Source organism: Cricetulus griseus, chromosome 3 (genome assembly GCF_003668045.3).
Source record: "Cricetulus griseus strain 17A/GY chromosome 3, alternate assembly CriGri-PICRH-1.0, whole genome shotgun sequence".
NCBI classification, from domain to species: Eukaryota; Metazoa; Chordata; class Mammalia; order Rodentia; family Cricetidae; genus Cricetulus; species Cricetulus griseus.
In genome coordinates, this window is record NC_048596.1 from 68,062,649 (window position 1) to 68,084,007 (window position 21,359).

Below are 21,359 nucleotides of genomic sequence, written 5' to 3' on the forward strand. Positions count from 1 at the left end.
GAGGGCCAGCAGGAATGCTTCTCCTTGCTTTCCCGATCACTGAGCCATACTGTTAAGAAAGCTGTGTTGTAGCCTGGTCTGGGGTAGGTGGGCCTGCAGGAAGGAAAGAATATTTTTACAGAAGGACCCTATACCTCAGAAGCATTTCCTGGGCTGGGGAGATGGCTGAGTGGATAAATGCTTGCCATGCAAATGTGAGTAGCTGAGTTTAGATCTCTAGAACCACATAAAGCCAGTGCTGTAGTGGACCTCTTTAATCCCAGTGCTTCCAAGGTGAGATGGGAGAAGCCCTAGAAGTTTGTGTGCTAACAGCTTGGAATACACAGTTATGAACAGTAAGAGATCCTGTCTGAAAGCAGGTGGCAGGGAAAGACCAACACTCAAACTTATTATCTGATTTCTACACATGGCATGGCATGCATGTACCCACCTCTCACTCATTAATGTGCATATGTATGTGTATACACATGCCACTTTTTAAAAGTTTTATAAAAAGAAGAAAAGGAAATTGTTGTCCTGGGAAGTGACAGAACCAGCCATTGGTGAATTTGTTCCCCTCCCCAGAAACTCTTACAATTCCGAATGCTGTTGCCTTCACTGAAATATGCCAGTGTGCTTATAGACTGAGCTTAGAAAATGCACTCACGCATACATTGCCATCCCACACCACTGGTCTGCAGGAGAGGGGCTACCAGCCTCCTCTACCTGTGCATTCAGACAGATCTGAACACAGATTTGGCCTCCTACCCCAGTGTACCTCTGGGGAATGTCACATTTTGAACCCTGTGGCACCTGTGAGGATTTGGCTTTTGCCATTGCTCAGTTTCTTTGGGGCTGGAACACTGTTTATCAGCTCTGAGTGGTACTAGGATACTGGGACTGAACACAGCCCAGCATAGTAATTGTTCTGAGGCCAATGTGGGGTCCCATGTGCATGTGACAGGTAAGGAGACTGAAGCTCAAAGAGGCACAGAGCCACATGACTGATAAGTACCTGTACTTGGATTCTGATAGGGTTTATGTGGCCCAGCCTCCCATTTGTCAGGTGAGAGCCACTAGGCCTAGAGAAGGGAAGTGACTTGGCAGATAAGGCATTGCTGGCTAGTGACACTGCTAGGGCCAGAGTCCACACTTCCTAAGCTCCATTTTACCCACACAATCCATGCTGTCTCTTGTTTGAACTTCTCCATTCTTAGTTTTTCTCTCTCTCTCTTTTTTTTAACCCCTAATCTCTTTTTAAACCATGGATTGATTAAATTCGATATAATATAAATAGGTCTGCTGATGAGCAGGTCACGATGGTCTTAGGCTAAGTGGCTTAACGTTGTTGTAGCTCATCCTTAGGACCCTGGCTGTCCTGCTGCCACCCTCTTCTCCATTCTGCTCTTCATCCTGGCTTGGAGGAGAAGGTGCTGTCTCGCTCCATGCCGTTAGTAAGTACTAGTTCCCCTGTGTCCTGCTCCTATTTCCTCCCTTGTGGATTGGTTTAGCAAACTAGTCTGTGGCAAGGTCTCTCGCAGTGGCTGGAGATGAAAACTGGGGGAGTACATATAGGAGCCCATCCCTTTGTTATTTCTCATTGATAAACAAGTTCTTGACAAGTCATGCATGTCGTCACTTTCAGCATCAAGACACAAAATGGGCCCTCTTGTTCCTGTGTGCAGATTCCTTCTGTTCTCCGTCACAGCATTTCTGTTTCTTGGAATAATGTCATTTCTGTCCCCTTTCTTGAAATGTTAGCTTAGGAAGAACAGAAAATCCCTGTAACACTGAGAGAGTGATTAGAACACCCTAGAAAACAGTCCTGGGTTGGTTTTGCAACTCAATATACTGTTGTGTTTTGTTTCCTCCCATCCAGACCAGAGAGAATCGGGAAGCCTAGGGCAGCTGCCTGGCCCCTTTCTAGCTGTGCACTGCAAGTCCTTCCCCAAATGTGAGACTCCACTGGACTTTAATTACCTGAAAGTCTGGGCCAGGGAGCATGAATTCATCCCAGTGACTGAAGAGAGCAGTTCCTAAGACATGCTTTATTCTGAAGCGGGGACAGGGGTCAGGAGGCCCTCTCCATTTAAGAATGGCAGGCTTTATGATTACATAAGAAAATACTTCTCATCCCTTGAGTGCCCAGTTCAGCAGTGCGGTGACAGGATTTTTTATTTTTAACCAATTTACCAGTGTACGTGTCTGCTCTCTGGGGAATTTTGCTGAGAGTTTCAGTAGATGCAGGGATATCTTTGTGCTCCCACCAGATAGGGCATTATTTCTTAATCTTACACTTGAAGTCACTAAAACAGAGAATTTTTACGCATTGCATTATGTATTAGCAAAGGAGTATAACTTGTCCAGTGCCACATGGTTTACTTTGGTTTGAGCTTGGAAGTACTGCCTTCTAGTGCTGTTCCTCAGCTTTGATGCTGGATTAGCAGATAGTCATTGATGAGGCTCCTGCTGTGTGGCTTGGTACTGAGGTTGAGGACCACCGAGGCAGGGTCACATCTAAGCTGTGGATATTAGACATGAACTTTGGGAGAAGGGTAGGATGTGCTGTGGTGGGCATACAGTGGGAGACAGAGGCCCAGGGGGACCTGAGAAGGTGGATGAGTGCAGATTCTGGCTAGAGCAGTGATAAGCAGTGTAATTCCCTCTGTGCCTGGGAGTACTAAGTTTCCTAGGTTATATGTAACCTTCTGTATGTACTTAACTTATATACAGATAAAGATGGAAAGTGATGGCTTTTTATCCCCCTTTCACCTTCAAGACAGCCCTCACCTGTCCATGCCTGCTGCCTTCATTGTGACCTGTGGTGCGATGTTTCAACCTATATTCTAGAAGCCTGGCGCTTGCCCTAGATTGCTTAAGAACTGCATTCAGGAGGTGTTAGGAATAAAGCAGGAGAGGAACCTTGGCGAATTCCATGGCAGGCGAGGGTGACTGAGATGGGGGACAAACATGCCAGGCAGACAGAGTTTAGTGAGAAGTTTTATTATAAAGGGAAAGGGGGCAGGGGAAGGAAAAGAGAAAAGAAGTAAAAAGACACAGAGACAGAGAGAGGACAGAAAAGAGGGAGAGAGGGAAAGTCCTATCTCCTCAGGGGAACAGCAGGAAAGAGAGAGGGAAATAGAGCATAGTGGGGCGGGGGGGGGTCTTTTTAAAGGGGTCCTTTGCACTTTTGTGCAGACTTCGAAACCATGGAACCCTGGGCTGACCAGAGTATTGCATTCTGCCAGGTGATGGGGCAGGCCAGAATAATGCCTGAATCCTTATAGGAGGCACTTGCACTGTTTCAATGTTAGAGCAGTTGTGTGTGTGTGTGTGTGTGTGTGTGTGTGTGTGTGTGTGTGTGTGTGTGTGTGTGTGTGTTTTAAGATAGGGTTTTTCTCAACTGGTCTGAACTTGTCAAGCAGGCTAGGCTGGCTGGCCAGTATGCCTCAGAGGTCTGCCTTCCTCTGCTTCCCTAGTTCTGGGATTATATGCAAAGCTGTGGGTTTGGTTTTTTTTTTTTTTTTCTTTCCACATAAGTTTTGGGAATTAAATTCAGTTCTTCATGTTTGCACGGCAAACACTTTACTGACAGGGCCATCTCCCTAGCCCAGGGCCTAGTAGATACGTCAACCTTTGGAGTTCAGCAGATATATGTTGAGGCTTTGTGTTTTGTGTCACAACTGAGTGACCTTGGGCCTGGACCTCTTTCCTACTCTGGAAATGGCATAACCACACCTCCCTTCTGTATGGACATTGAGTTTGCAATTAGTACAGCATCCAGCATTGTTCCTCTGGCTAATATTTTATTCCTTCTGGGTTGAAAGGCAGACTCTGTGTCACTCCATTTCTGCAAATAGAGATGAAGAAGAATTTGGAACATGGTTTTAAAAGTATATGTCTGTGAACTGGGAGAATGCTTCAGTCAATAAAGTACTTGCTGTGCAAGCAGGTATAAAGACCTAGGTTCAGATCCTCAGCACCCATGTAGAAAGCTGAACATTGTTGAGTGTGTGCCTGTAATCCCAGCACTGGGGAGGCAGAGATGACAGGATCCCTGGAGCTTGCCAAATAGGTAAGTTTCAGGTTCAATGAATAAAATGGAGAGCAGTAGAGGAAGTATGGACAGACAGGTATATGCATGCCTTTTTTTTTTTTTTTTTTTGTGGATGCTGTTTCTACTGTGGGAATTTTCTTAAATAAGCAGTTGGTACTGAGCATGTCTTTAATGTCTGACTACAGAGATTTCTTCCTGTCTTTCCTAGTCGATCTTGCAGGAGTAATGAGGAGCCTGGACTGAACTGAAATATGTACTATGGTGGGGCTACACATTCTCAGGATTTTCCTCAGGTTGAAATTGCAGCCTCTTTCCAGTGTCATGTTGATATGGAAGGTAGTGCCCTGGATGAAGTCCCTAAGCAGCTTTTCACACTCATCCTTCAAGTACAGGTGGCTTAGTTAGACCGTCAGCAAGGAAGGGCACCCCATGGATGCAGTCCCTTTCTCTTGGCAGCTAGGGAGCAGGCCTACCTACAGGACTCAGCTGCCTCAGCTCTGCTGATGCTTCTGAGTTTTTCACAGAAGCCCATAGAAGACGGCGTGATCACGGAGACATGCACTCCTCCAGATGTTCGTAAGTTTGATTCTAGATCCTGTCTCCAGATGACTTGTCATGCAACTTTAAATGTTCATGAGACTTTCACAAAGACCTTGTGGTCTTGCTGTCCCCTCCTGCTTCCTTTGCTTAACGAGAGGGGAAGTAGGACACTAAGGGCTGTCAGGAAAATCAGTGTCTGTGGCCAAGTCCATGCTTAGGTTTCGATCAGAGTTCTGTTTTTAAGTCACTGAGATATTGCTGCCTGTACAACCCACACAGGCTGAATAAAGATGTTAAAAGGAGGAAAAGTTTAATTGTCCTGGCAGTTTCCAGTGTGGTCAGTTTCTTTTAAGGAATAGCCTTTCAAAGTAAATGATGAACACCTTCCTTCAGTAAACTCTTGCAGTCTTCTTAAGAGCTTGTGAAGTTTGCAGAACTTCTGTGTATGTTAATTCATTTAGCATGCACTCCTGCCAGAGTGCCATGTGTGCTTTTTATCATCCTCCAGAAGCCAAGTGCCTGGCCTGCAAGTGCTATCACACGGCCACATTCAAGAGCAAGCCCACGAACCTTGCTGAAGTATGCAGAACAAGAGCAAGACAGTTTTCTGTTAGGAAGGACTGTGTAAAAGTGCAAAGCTGTCCCTGTCCCTGTGGTATCAGAGAGAGGCTCATGCTAGGTGTGATAGTGCACACCTGTAGTCCCAGCACCTGAGAGGTAGGAGGATTGCCATCATTTTGAGGCCAGCCTTGACTACAGAATGAGTTTCAGGCCACCCTGGACTATAGAATAAGACGCTGTATCAAAAGAGAGATAAAGGAGAAAACACATATTTGCAAGGGAGGGAAATACCCAAGAAGCAGGCCTGCATTTGAATGCTGGCCTTGTCCTTTTAGCTATGTGGTACTGGCAGATGGTTAGACTTACATTCTTCTAGTGCTGATCCAGAAAATAACACTCTTTATAGCAGTGTCTTTTCATAAGAATGTTAGCAGGTTAAGTGAGAGATTTCCTGGGGTTAATGCTCAGAGAGCTGAGTTGGAGGCTGTGGTACCATGGTTGTAGCCCTGGGTCTCTCACCTTGAAGTCTTACTGGGTCACAGCACTGGGAAGTTTGAGTGGTTCATTCTCTGGAGGAAGACTGTATCTGAGGCTAATTTCAAGCTCCTTGTCTCTATATCTCAAAGGCTGTGATTATAGGCATATAGCATATCTGGGTTTTGTTTGCTTGTTTGTTTGTTTGTTTGTTTTGAGGCAGGGTTTCTCTGTGGCTTTGGAGGCTATCCTAAAACTAATTCTTATAGACCAGGCTGGTCTCAAACTCACAGAGATCTGCCTGCCTCTGTCTCCCAAGTGCTATCTCCTGCCTGGCCTTTCTGGGTTGTTTTTATGCAAATGAGCTATTGGGGCAAGGAATTGGGGATGGGTAAGGAGTCTCTGTTGTTTCATTGACACTCAGTGATGTGAGATCAGAGGACAGTGGAAAGTCTGATGTGGGCTTTTGCTCTTGCAGTGGAAATCCTGGGGAAGGTGAGTCACTGAGTGGGTCTCATGTGATAGGAGCCACAGGGCACTGTGTCCCCACGTTCACATTGAAATGACAGCCAGGGGAGGCCTCTGCCCAGGAAGTCATGGAGGTTGGGTGGGCAGAATGTGGGGCCTGGGCAGTGACAACAGAGAATTTCAGTGCAGATCTAGAGACTCAGAGGAGATGCCAGGTGAAGATCACAGATGAGAAGTGTGACTTGCAACCCTGCTTGCAGAAGGGGGTATGGAGAACAGTGTCTAGGACTTTCTAGTACAATGCACTCTTGAAGTATTTAGGTATATGAGTTTTGGCATGCATACATGAAGTGGGATTTAATTAAAAAAATTTTTTTTTTTGATTTCTCGGGACAGGGTTTCTCTGTGTAACAGTTCTAGCTGTCCTGGAACTTGCTCTATAGACCACCTGCGTCTGCCTCCAAAGTGCTGGGATTAAAGGCATGTGCCACTACTGCCTGGCTTAATTAAAATTTTTAGTTTTGGAGCTAGTGAGAGGGTTCAGTGGGTTAAGGTTCCTGCCACCAGGCCCAGTAGATTCCCAAAACCCACACAGTAGAAGGAGAGAGCCAACTCTTGCAAGTTGCCCTCTGATTTCCACACGTGCACCATGTCCTGTGCATATACTCTACAATACTTTAGCTTAAAATTATGTTGTTTTATATTCATTCAACTGTAATAAATGAAACAGAAGCGTGGGTGTTTTTCACTGTTTCCTCCAATGGTAACAGCTTGTAAGATGTAAGCCCAACATCAGAAACAGGAAATAGACATAGAACAGTGGAGGTCAAAGCACTCCCATCTTCCACAGTGTACCTTGTATTGCTTTTTTTTTTTTTTTTTTTTTTTTTTTTTTTGACAGCACCATCTTCCAAACTACAGACAACTGCTATTCTTCAATTCCATAATTTTATCATTTCAAGAATTTAATACAAATGATATCATATAGCAATTGAACCCCAGGATATTCATTTTTTCCCCTCAGAATAGTTCTTTGGTGGGACATTGAGTTCTTGGACATGCCTAGCTCCTCCTTTTACTGCTGAGTGGTATTCCCTGGAATGGATGAGCCACTGTTTAACCATTCACCAGTGAAGGACGTTCGGCTGGTTTCCTGGTCTGGCTGTTATGAATAAGGCATTTGTGCACAGGGTAAACATGTTTTACTTTTTCAGGTAAATGCTGAGGAAAGCGATTGATTGCTAGGTCATGTGGTAGTGCTAAGTGGGTTTCTGAAGCGCATGTGTGGAATGAACAGGTGGGCAGCCAGGGGAAGATAGGAGCTTGTGGGGGCTGATCCTCCAGTGGTCAGATCCCAGCTTTCAGCCTAGACACTGGTGAGCTGCTTCCTCTGGCTATGAAATGGGGGTAGATGAGCCTATTTTACAGCTAAGTGTGTAAACCAGCATAGTTTTACTAGCATAGTAGGTGACTAGTAGGTATTAGTCTATTTTATTTTGGGATGGTGCTGGTTTGAGGCAAGATCTGATGTAACTGAAGCTGGTCTTGAACTCTTGGTGCTCCTGCTTCCACCTCCCAAGTGCTGGAATTACAGACATGAGCTACCATACCAGATATGTTAGTTCATTTTCTGCTGCTATGATAAAATACTGAGACGGGTGACGTTATGAAGAACAAACTTTTATTAATAGGGAAGGGTTCGCGCCATGGCTGAAGAATTGGCTCAGCTCTGAAGTGCTGACAGATGGTGTCACAATATATGTAAGAGGGAGAGAACACATGGTAAGACAAGAGTGGCTGGGTATGCCCAGTCATGTGCTTTTATAACAGTTTTTTAATTTTTTTTTTTTAAAGAAAATTCACCTAGTCCCATGACATCTACTAAAGGACAATGCCACTACAAGACCTGGTTGATGATCTCTTACTATGCCCTACACCCCCTTAACATGGCCACACTGCGAACAGGTGAATCCTTGGAACAGACCACAGCAGTGCTCAGTAGATAGAAGCAGTTCTTCATGTGGTTATAGAGAAAACCAACCAGGCCAAACAGGTCCTGTGCTCAAGAGGTAGCTTCTAAGAGGGTACTGCCAGGCTTCTGTTTTGTCACTCACCCTTCTGGAATCCCCCAGTGCTTTTCCCTTCTCTGGAAAGAGGTCTTCTTACACTGGCCTAGGTCACTGGGCAGGCGCCAGCATTCCTTGATGGGGTTGGTCAAACCTGTGCCACTGGTCAAAAGAATCCCAGGCAACTCCAGATTGTGCCAGGCTCTGCTGGTATGGATTAGCCTTTCCAGGACTGAGAATGTATCCAGACTTACAGAAGCTACAGTGATTTAGCCTAATTCCAGAAGTGTGTGCTGAGCTCACACTCTGCTCAAGGGACTGTGCTGGGCCATGAAAAGGGCCCAGAAAAACTCTCCAGCAGATCCCAGAAGCCAGTTCCAGCTACAGCTCCTCTGGGAGCCACCATGTTGTAGAATAAAGTCTGCATTCAATGGCTTTCAGAGCTCCGGGTCTTTCCAGCTCTTTGTCCTGTTGCCTTCCATGTGTCCTGTGTGTGCCTGCCAATGTGCGTGCCATGCCCCACATCATGTTCTGATGGCTTCATTAGAACCATTTTAAAGGCCACACAGTATTCTGTCACATAGCTATGCTGTAATCTATTTAACCAGTCCCTTGTGAGTGAGCAGCCAGGGTGTTCTGCTCTGGGCCCCTGTGCAGAGGATCCTTTAAGCCTCCCCTCCACTGCCCTTCCCTCTGCTCTCAGAAGGTACAGTGCTGCCTCTTTTCAGAGTTGCTGGGGCAGGGAGGGTATCATACTTCTTTCTTCTCCGGATCTATGGTTCTTTACTGACTACCCAGATACTCAGGTGCTTATAGTGCTCCAACCCTAGTGCTGCCTCTGCCACTTCTGGTCCTTTGTAGGGGCTATAGTGGGGGTGGAATTGTAAAGAGCAGGAGACCCATTGCTGTCTCAGTCCACTTTGCAGCTCCTTGTAGAGCTGTGGCAAGATAGGCTGTCATGTTTCCATGGCAATACATTTCCATAGCATCACTCTTACTAGTCTCCCAGTTTCACCAGAGGGATGGGCTATAAGGCAGCCAGGCCCCTGCTGATGGAATTTAAGCAAACTAGAGAGGATGACTGCCCAGATATCCATTACTGGAAAGAACGTTGCGACTCCCAGGCATAAATTAACAGTAGTATCTTTGTAGACTGTCTGTGATTTCTCAGATGAACTAGGCACTAAACAAAGGGCTTCAACTTTGCTTTTCTAGGATACAGTAACCTTCAGGGCAAATAGTACTATTTCTTTTTTTACCAAGAGAGAAACTGAGTCCCATAGAGAAATAATGTGTTTCAAGAGTGGGGATTTCAACCCAAATGTGCTGAACTCAGGGCCAGTGTTTGTGACCAGTGAGCCTACCGGTCACCTCAGAGAAGGAAGCGGGAAGCTTACCTCCCAGGCCTCGTGCCAACGGCTGCCTGCTTTAGAACTGAATTAAGCTCACACCCAGAAAGGTGATGGCTGCCATCAGGCCTTCCCTGCCTAGGCAGCACAAAAGGCCCCTTTGAAGGGCGAGTCCAGGGGCACCCCTCTGGGCCTGCTCCTGATCCAAGTATGCAGGGGGCCAGTGGGCACTTCTGGCCCTGCTGTTGAGCCAGAACTAGGCGGAATGGTTTGACATTCCTTCCTTAAACACATCACACTTGGTTGGGGTGCACGGTTTGTAGACTGATGTGGTTTTGGAGCATGAAGCAGGTTTCCCAGCACCACCAGGACTCTTGACCCCCCTGGGCCTCCTTTCCTGAACAGTCAAGCTTTACAAATGTGTTGACTCTCCCCTCCCCATCCCTGATTTTGCACTTTGGACGAACCTTGTTTTCGAAGAAGGTAGAAGGTCATTTTCCTGTGCTCACCAACTGGCCTGTAATAGCAGATTCAACAGCACCCACTGTAAAGTCTAATTGAAATAAACAGGAAACTATGATTTACAAGCTGGATGGGAAGTAAATACCAGGGTACAGTTAATTTTTACACAGTGGCTTCTAAAACATTTTCCTACACTGAGCAGTTTGTTTTTAATTGCAGATTAGGAACTGCATTTCTATTTATTTATTGCTGTTATTACCATTACTTTTTAGGTTTTGATGGTGACCTTCAGAGCCTCATATCCATGTAACTTTCTTTGAAGGGTTAACCATAGATGGGTTGGGATGGGGAACAGGGATCAGAGAAGTCACCTTGTAAGGAGTTGCTTTTCTTATGTGCACTGAAGCCTGTGCGATTTCTGCTTCACTTGGTGGGACCTGGTAGACAGGGAGGCAACATGATGATCTTTGGTAGTAGTAAGGCAGCCTGGGCACTAGCTCGTAGGTCACTTGGTTTGGTTCACTCTGGGCAAAGGGACAAAGCTACAAAGGCCTCTAGTGTTGTGACTATGTGGGATCGAGGCACTGCTAAGAGTGGGGTATGTGTCCTTAAATAGACCCTCCTGATTTGTCAGTAGCATTTGTTCACGACTAGGTGGATGAGATGAGCCAGTGCCCAGCTCTGGATCCCCTGCCCCTTTTGATATTGGATGTAAGGATGAAGAGTATTTGATCCTTAGCCAGTCTAAACTTGTCCTAGTGTGAGCTCAGTGTGCCCTCAAAGCCAGCTCAGTCAGTGGTAAGATGCTACATCACCAGGTACCACATACTACCAGCACCTCAGAACCTGAGGTCTTGAAGGTGTCCCATGGCTGGATCCAAGTTTGTTACTTTGTTCAGCCTTGGCTATTGGATATTCTGAGACTAGCTGGTGTGTGTGTGTGTGTGTGTGTGTGTGTGTGTGTGTGTGTGTGTGTGTGTGTGTCTGTGTGTCTGTGTGTGTCTGTGTGTGTCTGTGTGTGCGTGTGCGCGCGCGTGTGTGTGTGTGTGTGTGTGTGTGTGTTATCTAAGAAAGTGATTCTGGGTCTTGGTAACCTCCCAGAGTGCACATTTTTTAAAGTAAGGGTATGGTTTCTTCCCCATGGGGTCTCTCTCCTGCACTACTGGGGCTGATCTATACCATTGGCATCCCAGGCTTTCCTAGTCCTGAACCCCTTTGGCTGTCTTTTGTCTTCCCAGGTTGTTGACGACTCTTGGCCCTTCCCTGAGGGCCTTGTCCCCAGACTGAGCAATTGATGGGAAGCTGTTTCTGATGACATCACTCCCTGGGTTGCCCAGGTATCGCTACTAATCAAGTCTGCCCACCTGAAGATGGCCTGTGCCCAATCTAGGATGCAGCCCAGTGTCTGAGGTCCTTACCATGGTGATGATCCTAAGGAGAAGCCTCATCATCCAGGGAGCTGACTCCATAGCATACAGGACCTTCGTCCCTGAACTGGTGAGGACCCTCAAGGGCTGCATTTTTCCCTCCTCCTTTGTGGCCAGGTGTGCAGGGAGGGTTTGTGGTATGGCTGTGGATGTGGCACCCAGACTTAACAACTTGTAGGAAAGCAGAGCTCTGTGGGAGGTTCTAGGCTGGGGCTATGTGGCAGAGGGGCGGTGTGGATCTGAGGGAGCAAGCAGCTGGGCTCAGGTTAGAGCTGCTTCAATGAGGGGAGGCGAGTCATGCCAGGGCTTCAGCTGAGCCCAGCATTTCTTTCATGCCGCCTGGCTTCCAAGATGAGGGCTGTCAGAGAGGGACCAAGATAAGGGCGGTGCAAGTTGAGAGCCCCCGCCTAAGGGTCATGTGGTAGATGAAGGAGAAAGAATGGTTTGGCAGCAGGGTGGCAGGCTGTGGTGATAGCCACTGCAGCTACCCTCTGACTCAACGATGGTAGGCTTTCTGTCTTGTCACCCACCCTTCTGGAATCGCTCAGTTCCTTGCCCTCTGGCCAAATGGTGGTGGGCTTCACATTCAGCCCTTTGGTGGGCTTCCTTTTCCTTGTCTCATGTTGGCCAATACCACATTTGTGACTATTGTGTGGGCTGAAACCCCTCGCTCCAGTGAATTTGGGAAATGCCCAGGACCTGCATGAAGTCTACGGGCCTTCACAAGTGCCTGTCCCATGGACAGGCATAGGCCAACAGAGTTGAGGAACCAGCATGACTTGGAGCTGAGCCTTGCCCTGTTTGTCTAGAGTAGTTCCCAGTCTAGAGAAAGGTTTTGCCAAACAGACAGTATGCAATGACCCTTCAAGAGCCATTAATGCCAACTCACAGCTGATACCCTGTTGAGATTCAGGTGTGCTAGGAGGCTGGCTGAGCTTTAAACATATCAGGGTGAGCCTCACAGAACTGGGGTGCTGGGTGTGGTTTTGCAGGCCAAATAGAAGTGGCTTTACCACTGGGCCCAATCTATCTTATTTCCCAAAGATGTAGTTGAGATCTGAGACCTGCAGCAGGGCAGGGACTGACTCCGTGGCTTGCCCCCCTACTCAGCTCATTTCTGTCCATCAGCCCCACTTGTTGGCCCATGTTTAGGCCTCCTCCCTCAGGCTGGTGTTGGGACACCTATCTCTGAGGCTATTCCCTGTGCCCCAGTACTATAGACAAAGAGCAGAGAGAAGCAGCTGAGGTTCCTGGTTGATGGCTACCTGGGTTGCTATAGCAGGAGTGGTGCTACTTCAGCCATCACACCCTCCTTCCAATCTGCATATAATGTGTATCTTAAATTTGATCACTTCTCACCATTATCCCTTACCTGTCAGCCACCCTCTCCTATCTGCTGGCCTCTCTCATGTAGATTCTTATGGTAACTGGGCCTCTGCTTCTGACTGAAAACCTCTTCTCTACCCAGCAGCCATGCAGAGTACCAGTCTTGTCTGTCCATCTTCTCAGAACCCTCCACTGGCTTCCTGCCTCATGAGTACTATGAGTACTGCTTACTCCATTCAGCCAAAACTGCCTCCCTCCAAGCACAGAGATGCCAGCTGTGCACCTGCCTCAGGACCTTTGGACTTCTTCTATAGCCTACAACTCTTCCCTTAACACGATTATTTCTTTCTTTGGCCACTCAGTCTAAAATTCAATCCTTCCTGCCCCCATACTTTCTGTCTTCTTGCCACACATGATGTCCCTTTTTGGCTCTTACCACTTTTTAACAGGTTACCTATGGGTCTTGTGTATTAAGTGATTGACTCTTTGTGCTAGGGCAGACACTTAATGAATGCCAGGCATTTCATGGAACCAGGGCCTATTGCATAACAGGTGTTCAGTTAGAGTGAGTGCACAGGTGTCCATTGTCATGGCTTCTGACCTTGTTGTTTTGGTCCCTCTGTTCAATTTGTAGCTGAGGGATCATGCATATATGTCATGCTTGTCTTATCTTTTTTGCTAGTATTGACTATCTTTTGGGGAAGGATCTGAAGGTGGTGCCTAGAGTGGCTTGGGCTGAGAGCCTGTCCAGAGGTCCCCAGGGTTGCGCTTTCCAAGGTTCTGTTGTATTGTTGGCCCCCACAGCTGCCTCTGTGCCTGTCTAGTGTCAAGGTAGGACTAGCTGAGGCTAGCCACAGAGTTGGTTCCCAGCACCAGGGCCCAAGGTCTTGAAAGCAGCCCTTCCTGAGCCCCAGCTTAGGAACATGGTCTTGTGCCTTCCCCTAGGGGAGGAGCATTGTCTTCTTAGAACAGAAGTGTGGGGCATACTCATCCCTCCCTCAGGGCTCACTGCCTGCACTCTTGCTCCCAGGCCCAGGCTTTGTCTTCCAATCTCAATTCCCCTTCCAGAGAGCAGCTTTCTTGCTTCTGCTCTTTGCTGTTGGCCTATCTAGGCCCAGAGCCATCTGTCTCCTCCCCTCTGCTCCAGATGGCAGGTCAGTGGTGAGGGTATCCTCTTTGGAGAGTTCTTCTTGTCTGTGAGTTTGTTGACATCTCACTTACTGACTGTTGGTTACATTCTGGGCCTGGTTCAACACAAGTGTTGCCCACAGAAAGTGTGGTGGAGAGTAGCATGGTAGATGCTCAGGCAAAGGCAAAGGTGTATCCATCTCTGCCCCTTAAATAGATGGGAACTGTGGCTCAGAAAATTCTTTCTACACTGGCCAAGCTTCTGAAGGCCTTGGCCACCTCAGGGAGAAGAGTTCTGTAAGTACCTGAAGATCCAAATCGTGTCAGTCTAGTAGTGGTGGTCTCCCTGAAACAGAGCCTGAGGCCAACCAGTCCTCCCTGTGAGCAACAAAGGAAGTTGCTGAGGCCCTGCTTCACATGCAACTCTGGTAACATCATCCTCACACAAACTGCTACCAGTTAACACAGAAGATGGGAAACAGTTTCTCTTTTGTTTTATAATTAGACCAAGAAGATAACAAAAGCGGAGGTTAAGATTTCAAAAGGAAACAGGATTCTAGGGAGGCTGGGAGCCTTTGAGGGGGCAAGAACAGCTTTCTGAGGTGTGGCTATATGGCCCTTGGGCTCCTCCTAGTCACAAGAGGGAAGGTCTGATATACTGTAAGTACAAGTTCCTTAGACCCTCCAAGGGGGGACCCAGGAGCTCCGCCAGCCTCTTTCCTGAGTCCTGTGAGGAACAAGAAGAGCTGTGGTGGCCCCTGCCCTTTCCCAGTCACCCTCTCACCTCCTTTATAAAGAACTGGTGGCACACACCCGTAATTGCAGTCCTTGGTAGGTGGAAGCAGGACGCCAGCTTTTGCTCCATAGCTAGTTAGAGGCCATCCTGAGCAACATGAGAACCTGTCTCAAAACAAAGCAGCAGAACCCTAATTCTGGTGGCAAAGGTGGCTGTCCCTACTCCCAAGGAAGGTGCAGGAAAAAGAACAAGAACTGACAACTGCTTAGCATATTCTGGGCTCAGGACCGCACACTTCTCTGGGAGTGATAGGTATGGATGTGGCTATGCTCATAGCCTTGGCTTGCACACTAGGTAGCCATGACCGTTCCTGGTCCTCTTTCCTTAGTCTGCCCAGAGGGCTTTTTCTTCTCATGTTCTAACATTAGCCACTGTCACTGGAAAGCAGCCCAGATGTTTGACCCTGGAGCACTGAACTCCCCCAGCTCCTGCCCATCCGCCTACATGCAGGCCAAGAGCCTGTTCTTGTTTCCAAAGTAACCACCTCCTTCAGCCAGGCCAACTTTCTCTCCCAGCCTACTCTAAACCCTGGAGGCCAGAGGAGACAGACAAGTGGCCGCTCTGGGCAGAGGACAGTATATAACTATAGACTGCTTACTTAGCCCCAAACCATGCAGTCAGTAGTAGAGGAGGCACTGCCTTCTGTGCTGCCACGGTAGAGTGCTAGAGCTAAGGCATTTGCCTAGTCTCACGTTGGTAGCCACATTAGGCCTTGTGTCCAGCTATCTAGGCACAGGGAATTCTCATATTTCTTGTTAGGCTAACCTGGTCTTTGGGCTCAACAGATCCAGCCAGAGTCTCTGATTCCCATAGACATCTGGTGGGTTTCACCCTGGGTAGACATGTGCACCTCTCAGCCTTGAAGATAGGGCTGCACCATCATCTTTGAGTGCTTCCCTTCATTGCACTGTTCCCTCCTCAGCCTCTCTTCATCTTCTTGGGCCTGGATTCCAGTGCCTCTTCTCAGTATGTGGTATGAGCATCTCCCCTTCACACTGGCTCCCTGTGTACAGTGTTAGCAAAGGAAAAAGTGGCTCAGTTGTTTTAGGCAGTAACCTTTAAAAAAAAGTTGTGAAAGCCATGGGTAAGGCCTGGTGTTTTCTGTTTGCTAGCTTCTCCTTTGGAGCCTTAATTGGGTCTTTATTGAAGTCAGGGCCTTCTTTAGTTAGACAGATGGTCCCTGAAGCCTCAATTTGATTTCCAGCTTTTGTCTTTCCAAAGACTTCTCTTGTGACGTGAATTGTCTCACTGAGACTGAGCCCTGATGGTTCAGGCACAAAGAGGGAGGCATGCAAAGAGGAAACATGTTCTCGGCTTCCTTCCCTGCAGACCTCAGCCTGCAGTTGAGCTCACTCTTTTGCAGATTCCGGAAGTCTTAGGGGGCCTCACAGCAGAGTCCCTGTGGGGCTGCTGGACCTTGGCTTGGCACAGGGATTCGCTTATCCTTTCTTCCTGCTCTGGGAATAGAGGATCTGAAGAGTTAGAAGCCTGGCTGCTGGAATGGCATGTGCCAGTGGGAATTTTATTGTGTTCTTGGCAGACTAGGAATAGGAAGGCTTGTGTCAGCTTGGTCCCAGAAATTCCTGGATGCTGTTTTGCCCATGTGATGTTCCCAAGCAAACCTACCAGGGGCCAGGGTATGATTGGTCCTTCAACCCTAGGAACCTAAGGATGAGATGTTCTGGTACCTATGAAGTTCTGCTTCACTTCAGAAGTAGGGTTCGGAAAGCAAGACAGGGCCCTGGTCCTAGCTTGAGATCTAGCGTGAAGCCAATCAAGGTTTTTCTGTATTCTTTTTTAAATTCTATTTGCATGGATGTTTTTCCAGCATATATGTGTGTACATCATGTACATGCCTAGTCCCATGGAGGCCAGAATCGAATGTGAGATTGATTCCTTGGGACTAGAGATACAGATGGTTGTAAGCCAATTTGGTGCTAGAATTGAACCCTGGTCCTCTGAAAGAACAGCCAATGCTCTCAACTGCTGAGCCATGTCTAGCCCCAGGGTTCTTCATTTAATAGGGGCCATTTACAGTCAGCTCAAACAAAGTGAATACTACTGGAATCAAGGTGGAAAACTCAAAGGCTGTAGAAGAGTGTGTGGATCAGGCCCAGAAAGGTCAGGGCCAGGGTGAGAAGGGTTTAGAAGCAGGTGCTCAGGGCCAATTCAAACCTCCATTGGCCCTGCACTCCCAGCTCTCCCCTACGGGCAAAGTGCAGGTGGCTGTACTCTGCTTCCTGCTTCTGCATGTGAAGCCCCAAGCCCTCCTTTGTGACACCTGTGTGCTAGTAGTGCACACTCACTGTGCCAGCCTTCCTGTTCTCTCAGCAGGAGGCAATCCCTATTCCTTCTCAGAATAAGGGGCCTGCCTGGATTCTGTAGGCTTCTGCATTTGGTTGTGTGGGTGGTACAGCCCTGATGGCAGGCTCTTCTATGCTTGTCACCTGTTCTCTATTGAGTGACTTTGGTGTGGCTTTCAGCTGCACATCCTGCAGCACTAGCCATGTTAGATGAGATGGAAGCAGGTATAGCTCTTTTTAACTCTTTCTAGATATTTCAGTGGGTAGCTATAGACAGTTACATACCAGAGGGTGACCTGGCCTGGTGACATTAAGGATTGTTTTAAGCCAAGAAGAGGCCTGGAAAGGGGCTGGCTGTCATCAATAACCTTCCTGTCTATCAACACCGCCTCAGGTGTTCCTCTGGCAACTGGCTCTGATCTCTATTCACCTTAACATACATGCTCTGCCCCCCCCCCCAGTCCCATCTCTCTGTAACAGAATGAGTTGTGTGTATGACTGTGTCCTCTTTGAGGTTTAAGCCCTTCTTCTTTTCTATCCTCAGTCTGGGAAGGACCATCCTGCCCTTTAAGCCCCTTGGGATAAATGTACTGCTGACCAAGAGCAAAGGTCCCCAAATTGGGCACTGGGGATGGGGTGAAGAAGCTGGTGCCAGGCGCCTGCCACCTTATCTGGGTGGGCCAGGAGTTGCTAGTCTGCCCCACCCTCCTCCTGGGACTTTATGAGCCAGAGCCCAGGCTCCCACCCACTTCTCACCCTGCCTCTTTCTGTCATGTGGTAGGGGTTGGAGCTCCTCTCAGAACTTTATTTCCCATTGCACGATCAACCCTAGCACAGTTCCTGTATACCGAGTATACTGTAACTGAACCTGAGGGAGTGAGGTAGCCAGCCAGTCTCTGGAATGCATGAGTCAGACCTTCTTGGGGTCCTGACTGTGATGACTGCTCCTCACTCACTTTCTGAGTAGGCCACTTGACTTGGATGCCAGATAGCACAAGACCCCCCAGAATATTCTGTGCTTAACTTGCTGTGTGGCTATACATTCTCGGCTTCTTTTTCATCTGGTATTCAGCTGAGGTAGGTGTGGATTGTGAGGGAAGACAGAAAATGTTCACAGTGGAGGGGGGAAGCCCAGTGGTATATAGTGCCCAGGAGTTGAAAACCATAACTCTCAGGTTGAGACCTGATGGAACCAGTGAGTGTCTTATGCTTCAGGGAGAATGACTGGCAGCTTCATTCTAGCCATGAGCAGCTGTGGGGCATTAGCCAGCATTCACTTCTGGGTAGTGGAGGGTGCAGTCTCTGTATCCCCTGGGAAGCCACCAGGGAGTAGGACAGGGTCCATTGCTCCTCACTCCTAGGAGGCCACCTCTCCAAATTTCTTTCTAGCCCTCAGTAAAGTTTGATTCTATCTTTGCATCAAACCTCTCCCATATCCCTCCGTGGAGAGGGTCCCTCTTGTCAGGACTCACAGATGTATGGCTCAAGCCCATTAGCCTGCTTGGTCTGTAACTCTGGGCCTTGGGGCAAAGTCCAGGCTCAGTCCCGTGCAGTTGTTGTCTCAACCTGATACCAGCAAAGGGCAGACCCCCTGTAACTGTGACTTCAGAAAGAGCTCAAAGTGTCTTGAGCGCAGCTGAGTCATATGCGAACACACTACTGATGACGTGAAGACTGAGTAGCTCTCTTGGTTGTTTTCAGCACACGCCAAAGAAGATGAGTCAAGGACCTACCCTTCTGTCCTGTGGAATTATGGGTGAGTAGCTACACAGCATGGGCATCCTCTTCTAGTCCTTCCAGCCAGGTGATACTCCAGAGTAGTCCTGGAGAGACTCTCTTCTGTGTTTTAACTATTTCAGTCCTCAGTGGGCTCGGGTGGACCAACAGGGTGCTGGGCGTGAGAGTGAGGGCACTGGTGTGTGGTTTATTGGCACCATTTCTAACTCCAGCATTGAGTTTTAGCTGATTATTAAATAATTCATGCTGATCTTTTGTAGGCAGAAAATATACCATAGGATAGGAAGTAAAAATCATTAAATTCTGGTTCTCAGTGATATTTTGTGTGTGTGTATGCATGTGTGTACGTGTGTTTTGCATATTTCACATAGCCAAGTCCACCATGAACATATAATTACATAAACTTTGTTTGTTTTTGCACTCAGTAATTACTACAGCATGCAAATGATGAATGCATCTTAATTCTGTATAGTACTGCACTGTGTGGGTACATTAAAATATCCTGGGCAATGTGATTCTTTCTTTTGTTTTTTATTTAAATTTATTTTATGTTCATTGATGTGAAAGTATGTTATATCCCCTGGAACTGAAGTTACAAACAGTTGTGAGCTGCCATGTGGGTGCTGGGAATTGAACCTAGGAGGTCCTCTGAAAGAGGTTAGGAGCAGTTAGTGCTCCTAACCACTTAGACATCTTTCCAGCCCCAGGTGATGTACTTCTTACAGTCATGGGGTAAAAGGGCTGTTGAATTTTCAGTTGTAATGCCCAGGGGTTTCAGTCTGAGTTTTTATCTTTTGTTTACTTCTTAGGGTAGTCCCAGAAAGGAACTAAAGACAACAGACTCTTTTAAGACTCTTGGTTTATATGGCAAATATCCTGCCAATAAGCTTCTTGGTCTCATGTTTCTGTGCATACATGATGCTGTTTCTTGTAAGAGGAAGACAGGATGGTTGTATTGGGTACATGCGTTTTTTGGCAGTGGGTGGGGGTGGGGGTGGGGGTGGGGGTTGGGGTGGTGTTCTGATGACTATGTTGAATCTGGAGACCAGGCCTCAGTGATGGAATAGCCATAGTGGGATTTCAGACTTAGTACCTTATAGGGCTATATGACGTTGCCATCACTCTTCTTTCTCTGTGACCCGTGGCTTCTTTTTCTAATTTCAAGGCACTTCCCATAGATAAGTCCGTGAGTACACAGGGAACCTAGGTCCATCTCGTTGACACTGCCACATACTTTGTTTGCAGCTTCAGAGCCAGGCAGGTGCTTATTCATACTAGGGGAAACAGGTCCAGTGGCTCTCTGAAAGATCTCTTAAGAAATAGAATTAGACCAGGTAGCAGAAAATGACAATTATTTTCTCTTCAGTACATGCTATAGTGCAGGAAAAGCTGGATGTCTTTTTTGATACTGCTACCTAGAGGACATTGAAACAGGGAAGTCACCTGGCTAACACCTTTCTATGGCATATCCTCACATGACTGCATACTTCTTTGGTGGTTAATGGCTTTCATCTTCACCACCACCACCACCACCACCACCACCACCACCACCACCACCACCATGCAGAAGCCTGCACTTTTTGCATCCTGAAACAGGTTCACAGCTGAGCTGTCTTGCTTTGTCATGGTGAACCCAGGCTTAGCTCCCACAGAGTCAAACCAGGAACCTGTGTCATGAGGACGGTGGCCTTCCATTGCAAGGGTGTTCTGGTAGGCTTCCCTGGCCTTCCACTGTGGCTCTGTATAGTAAAGCTGATCCTAATGGGTCTGGTCTGTGACAGAGCCTCAGTAGAGCTGAACTTTTTAACTTCTGAGTTTCGGTTTCCTCATCTGCAACACAGCAGTTGTGGGCTTGTTGTGAGGACTGTGTGGTAGAACATTTGTGACAAAGATTGGCACAGGAGAGCACACCACAGAAATAGTTGCAAAGAGGACTGAGACCTCAGCCAAAGATACTGTTCCTCAAAAGAGGCCTTGTGTCTCAAAAGAGGGACCACAGCAGCTTCCTTGGGGGTGGGTACAAGTGGCAGAGTTGTCCATGGGGCCAGAGTAGAGGCCTGGGGAAGAAGGCAGGTAATCAGCAGCCCAGGTTGTCCAGGACCATCTGGCTGTCTGAGTATGTGGAACACACAGCCTGCTTTCTATCCAGGGTAGCAGAGGAAGGGCCAAACTGTTTACAGGTTGACTCTTGGGAAGCCCTATCCCAGCCTCACTGTCTCACACTTCTGCAGAACAGTGCTGAAGTCCTGCCACTCAGCTAGGAGATACAGGCCGTAACATCTAAGATGTTGGAACAGCAACATGCCTGTGCACTGTGCTTCTCTAGCTCCATGCCCCTCATCTGCCTGCTGCTCAGCTTTCCTTGATTTGGGAGAGCCGAGCCCCATGTGTTACTAAGGCTTTCATTCACAAGTGGTTTCAGGGGCTTGTTCTCATAGATTTTCATTGAGCATTTAGCATGTTCTGGTACTTAATTCTGGGCAGAATGAGAGGGACCCTGTCTTAGCACACAAGGAACTTTATGTCTAATGGAGTAGCAGGAGCCATAAATAGTAAATTCCATGTGCCAAGACTGGCGAGGCCTGTAGAGCCATTGCGCGGTAGAATCCATTTTCCCATTCCTTGATTTCTTCTTCCAGCAAAGCATAGCTGCTGTGGGTAGGAAGTGCTCCCACCATCTGTCCCT

General features: G+C 47.6%; 2 protein-coding genes across 3 annotated transcripts in view; both read left to right on the forward strand.

Moving 5' to 3' along the window:
* Eef1akmt2 (EEF1A lysine methyltransferase 2) overlaps positions 1–11,326 on the forward strand; it is a 77,763-nt gene extending 66,437 nt beyond the window's left edge. For both annotated transcript variants that reach the window (XR_003484036.2, XM_035442158.1), the window contains exon 7: positions 11,195–11,326. Coding sequence is in view for 1 of the 2 variants with exons in the window: in XM_035442158.1 (XP_035298049.1) it covers positions 11,195–11,202 (8 nt within the window). In the remaining variant the exon portion in view is untranslated. The remainder of the gene's footprint in view (positions 1–11,194) is intronic.
* Positions 11,315–21,359, forward strand: part of Fam53b (family with sequence similarity 53 member B) — a 65,910-nt gene continuing 55,865 nt past the window's right edge. The window contains exons 1-2 of the mRNA XM_027409140.2: positions 11,315–11,453; positions 18,638–18,692. Coding sequence (XP_027264941.1) covers positions 11,376–11,453; positions 18,638–18,692 — 133 coding nt within the window. The 5' untranslated portion in view covers positions 11,315–11,375. The remainder of the gene's footprint in view (positions 11,454–18,637; positions 18,693–21,359) is intronic.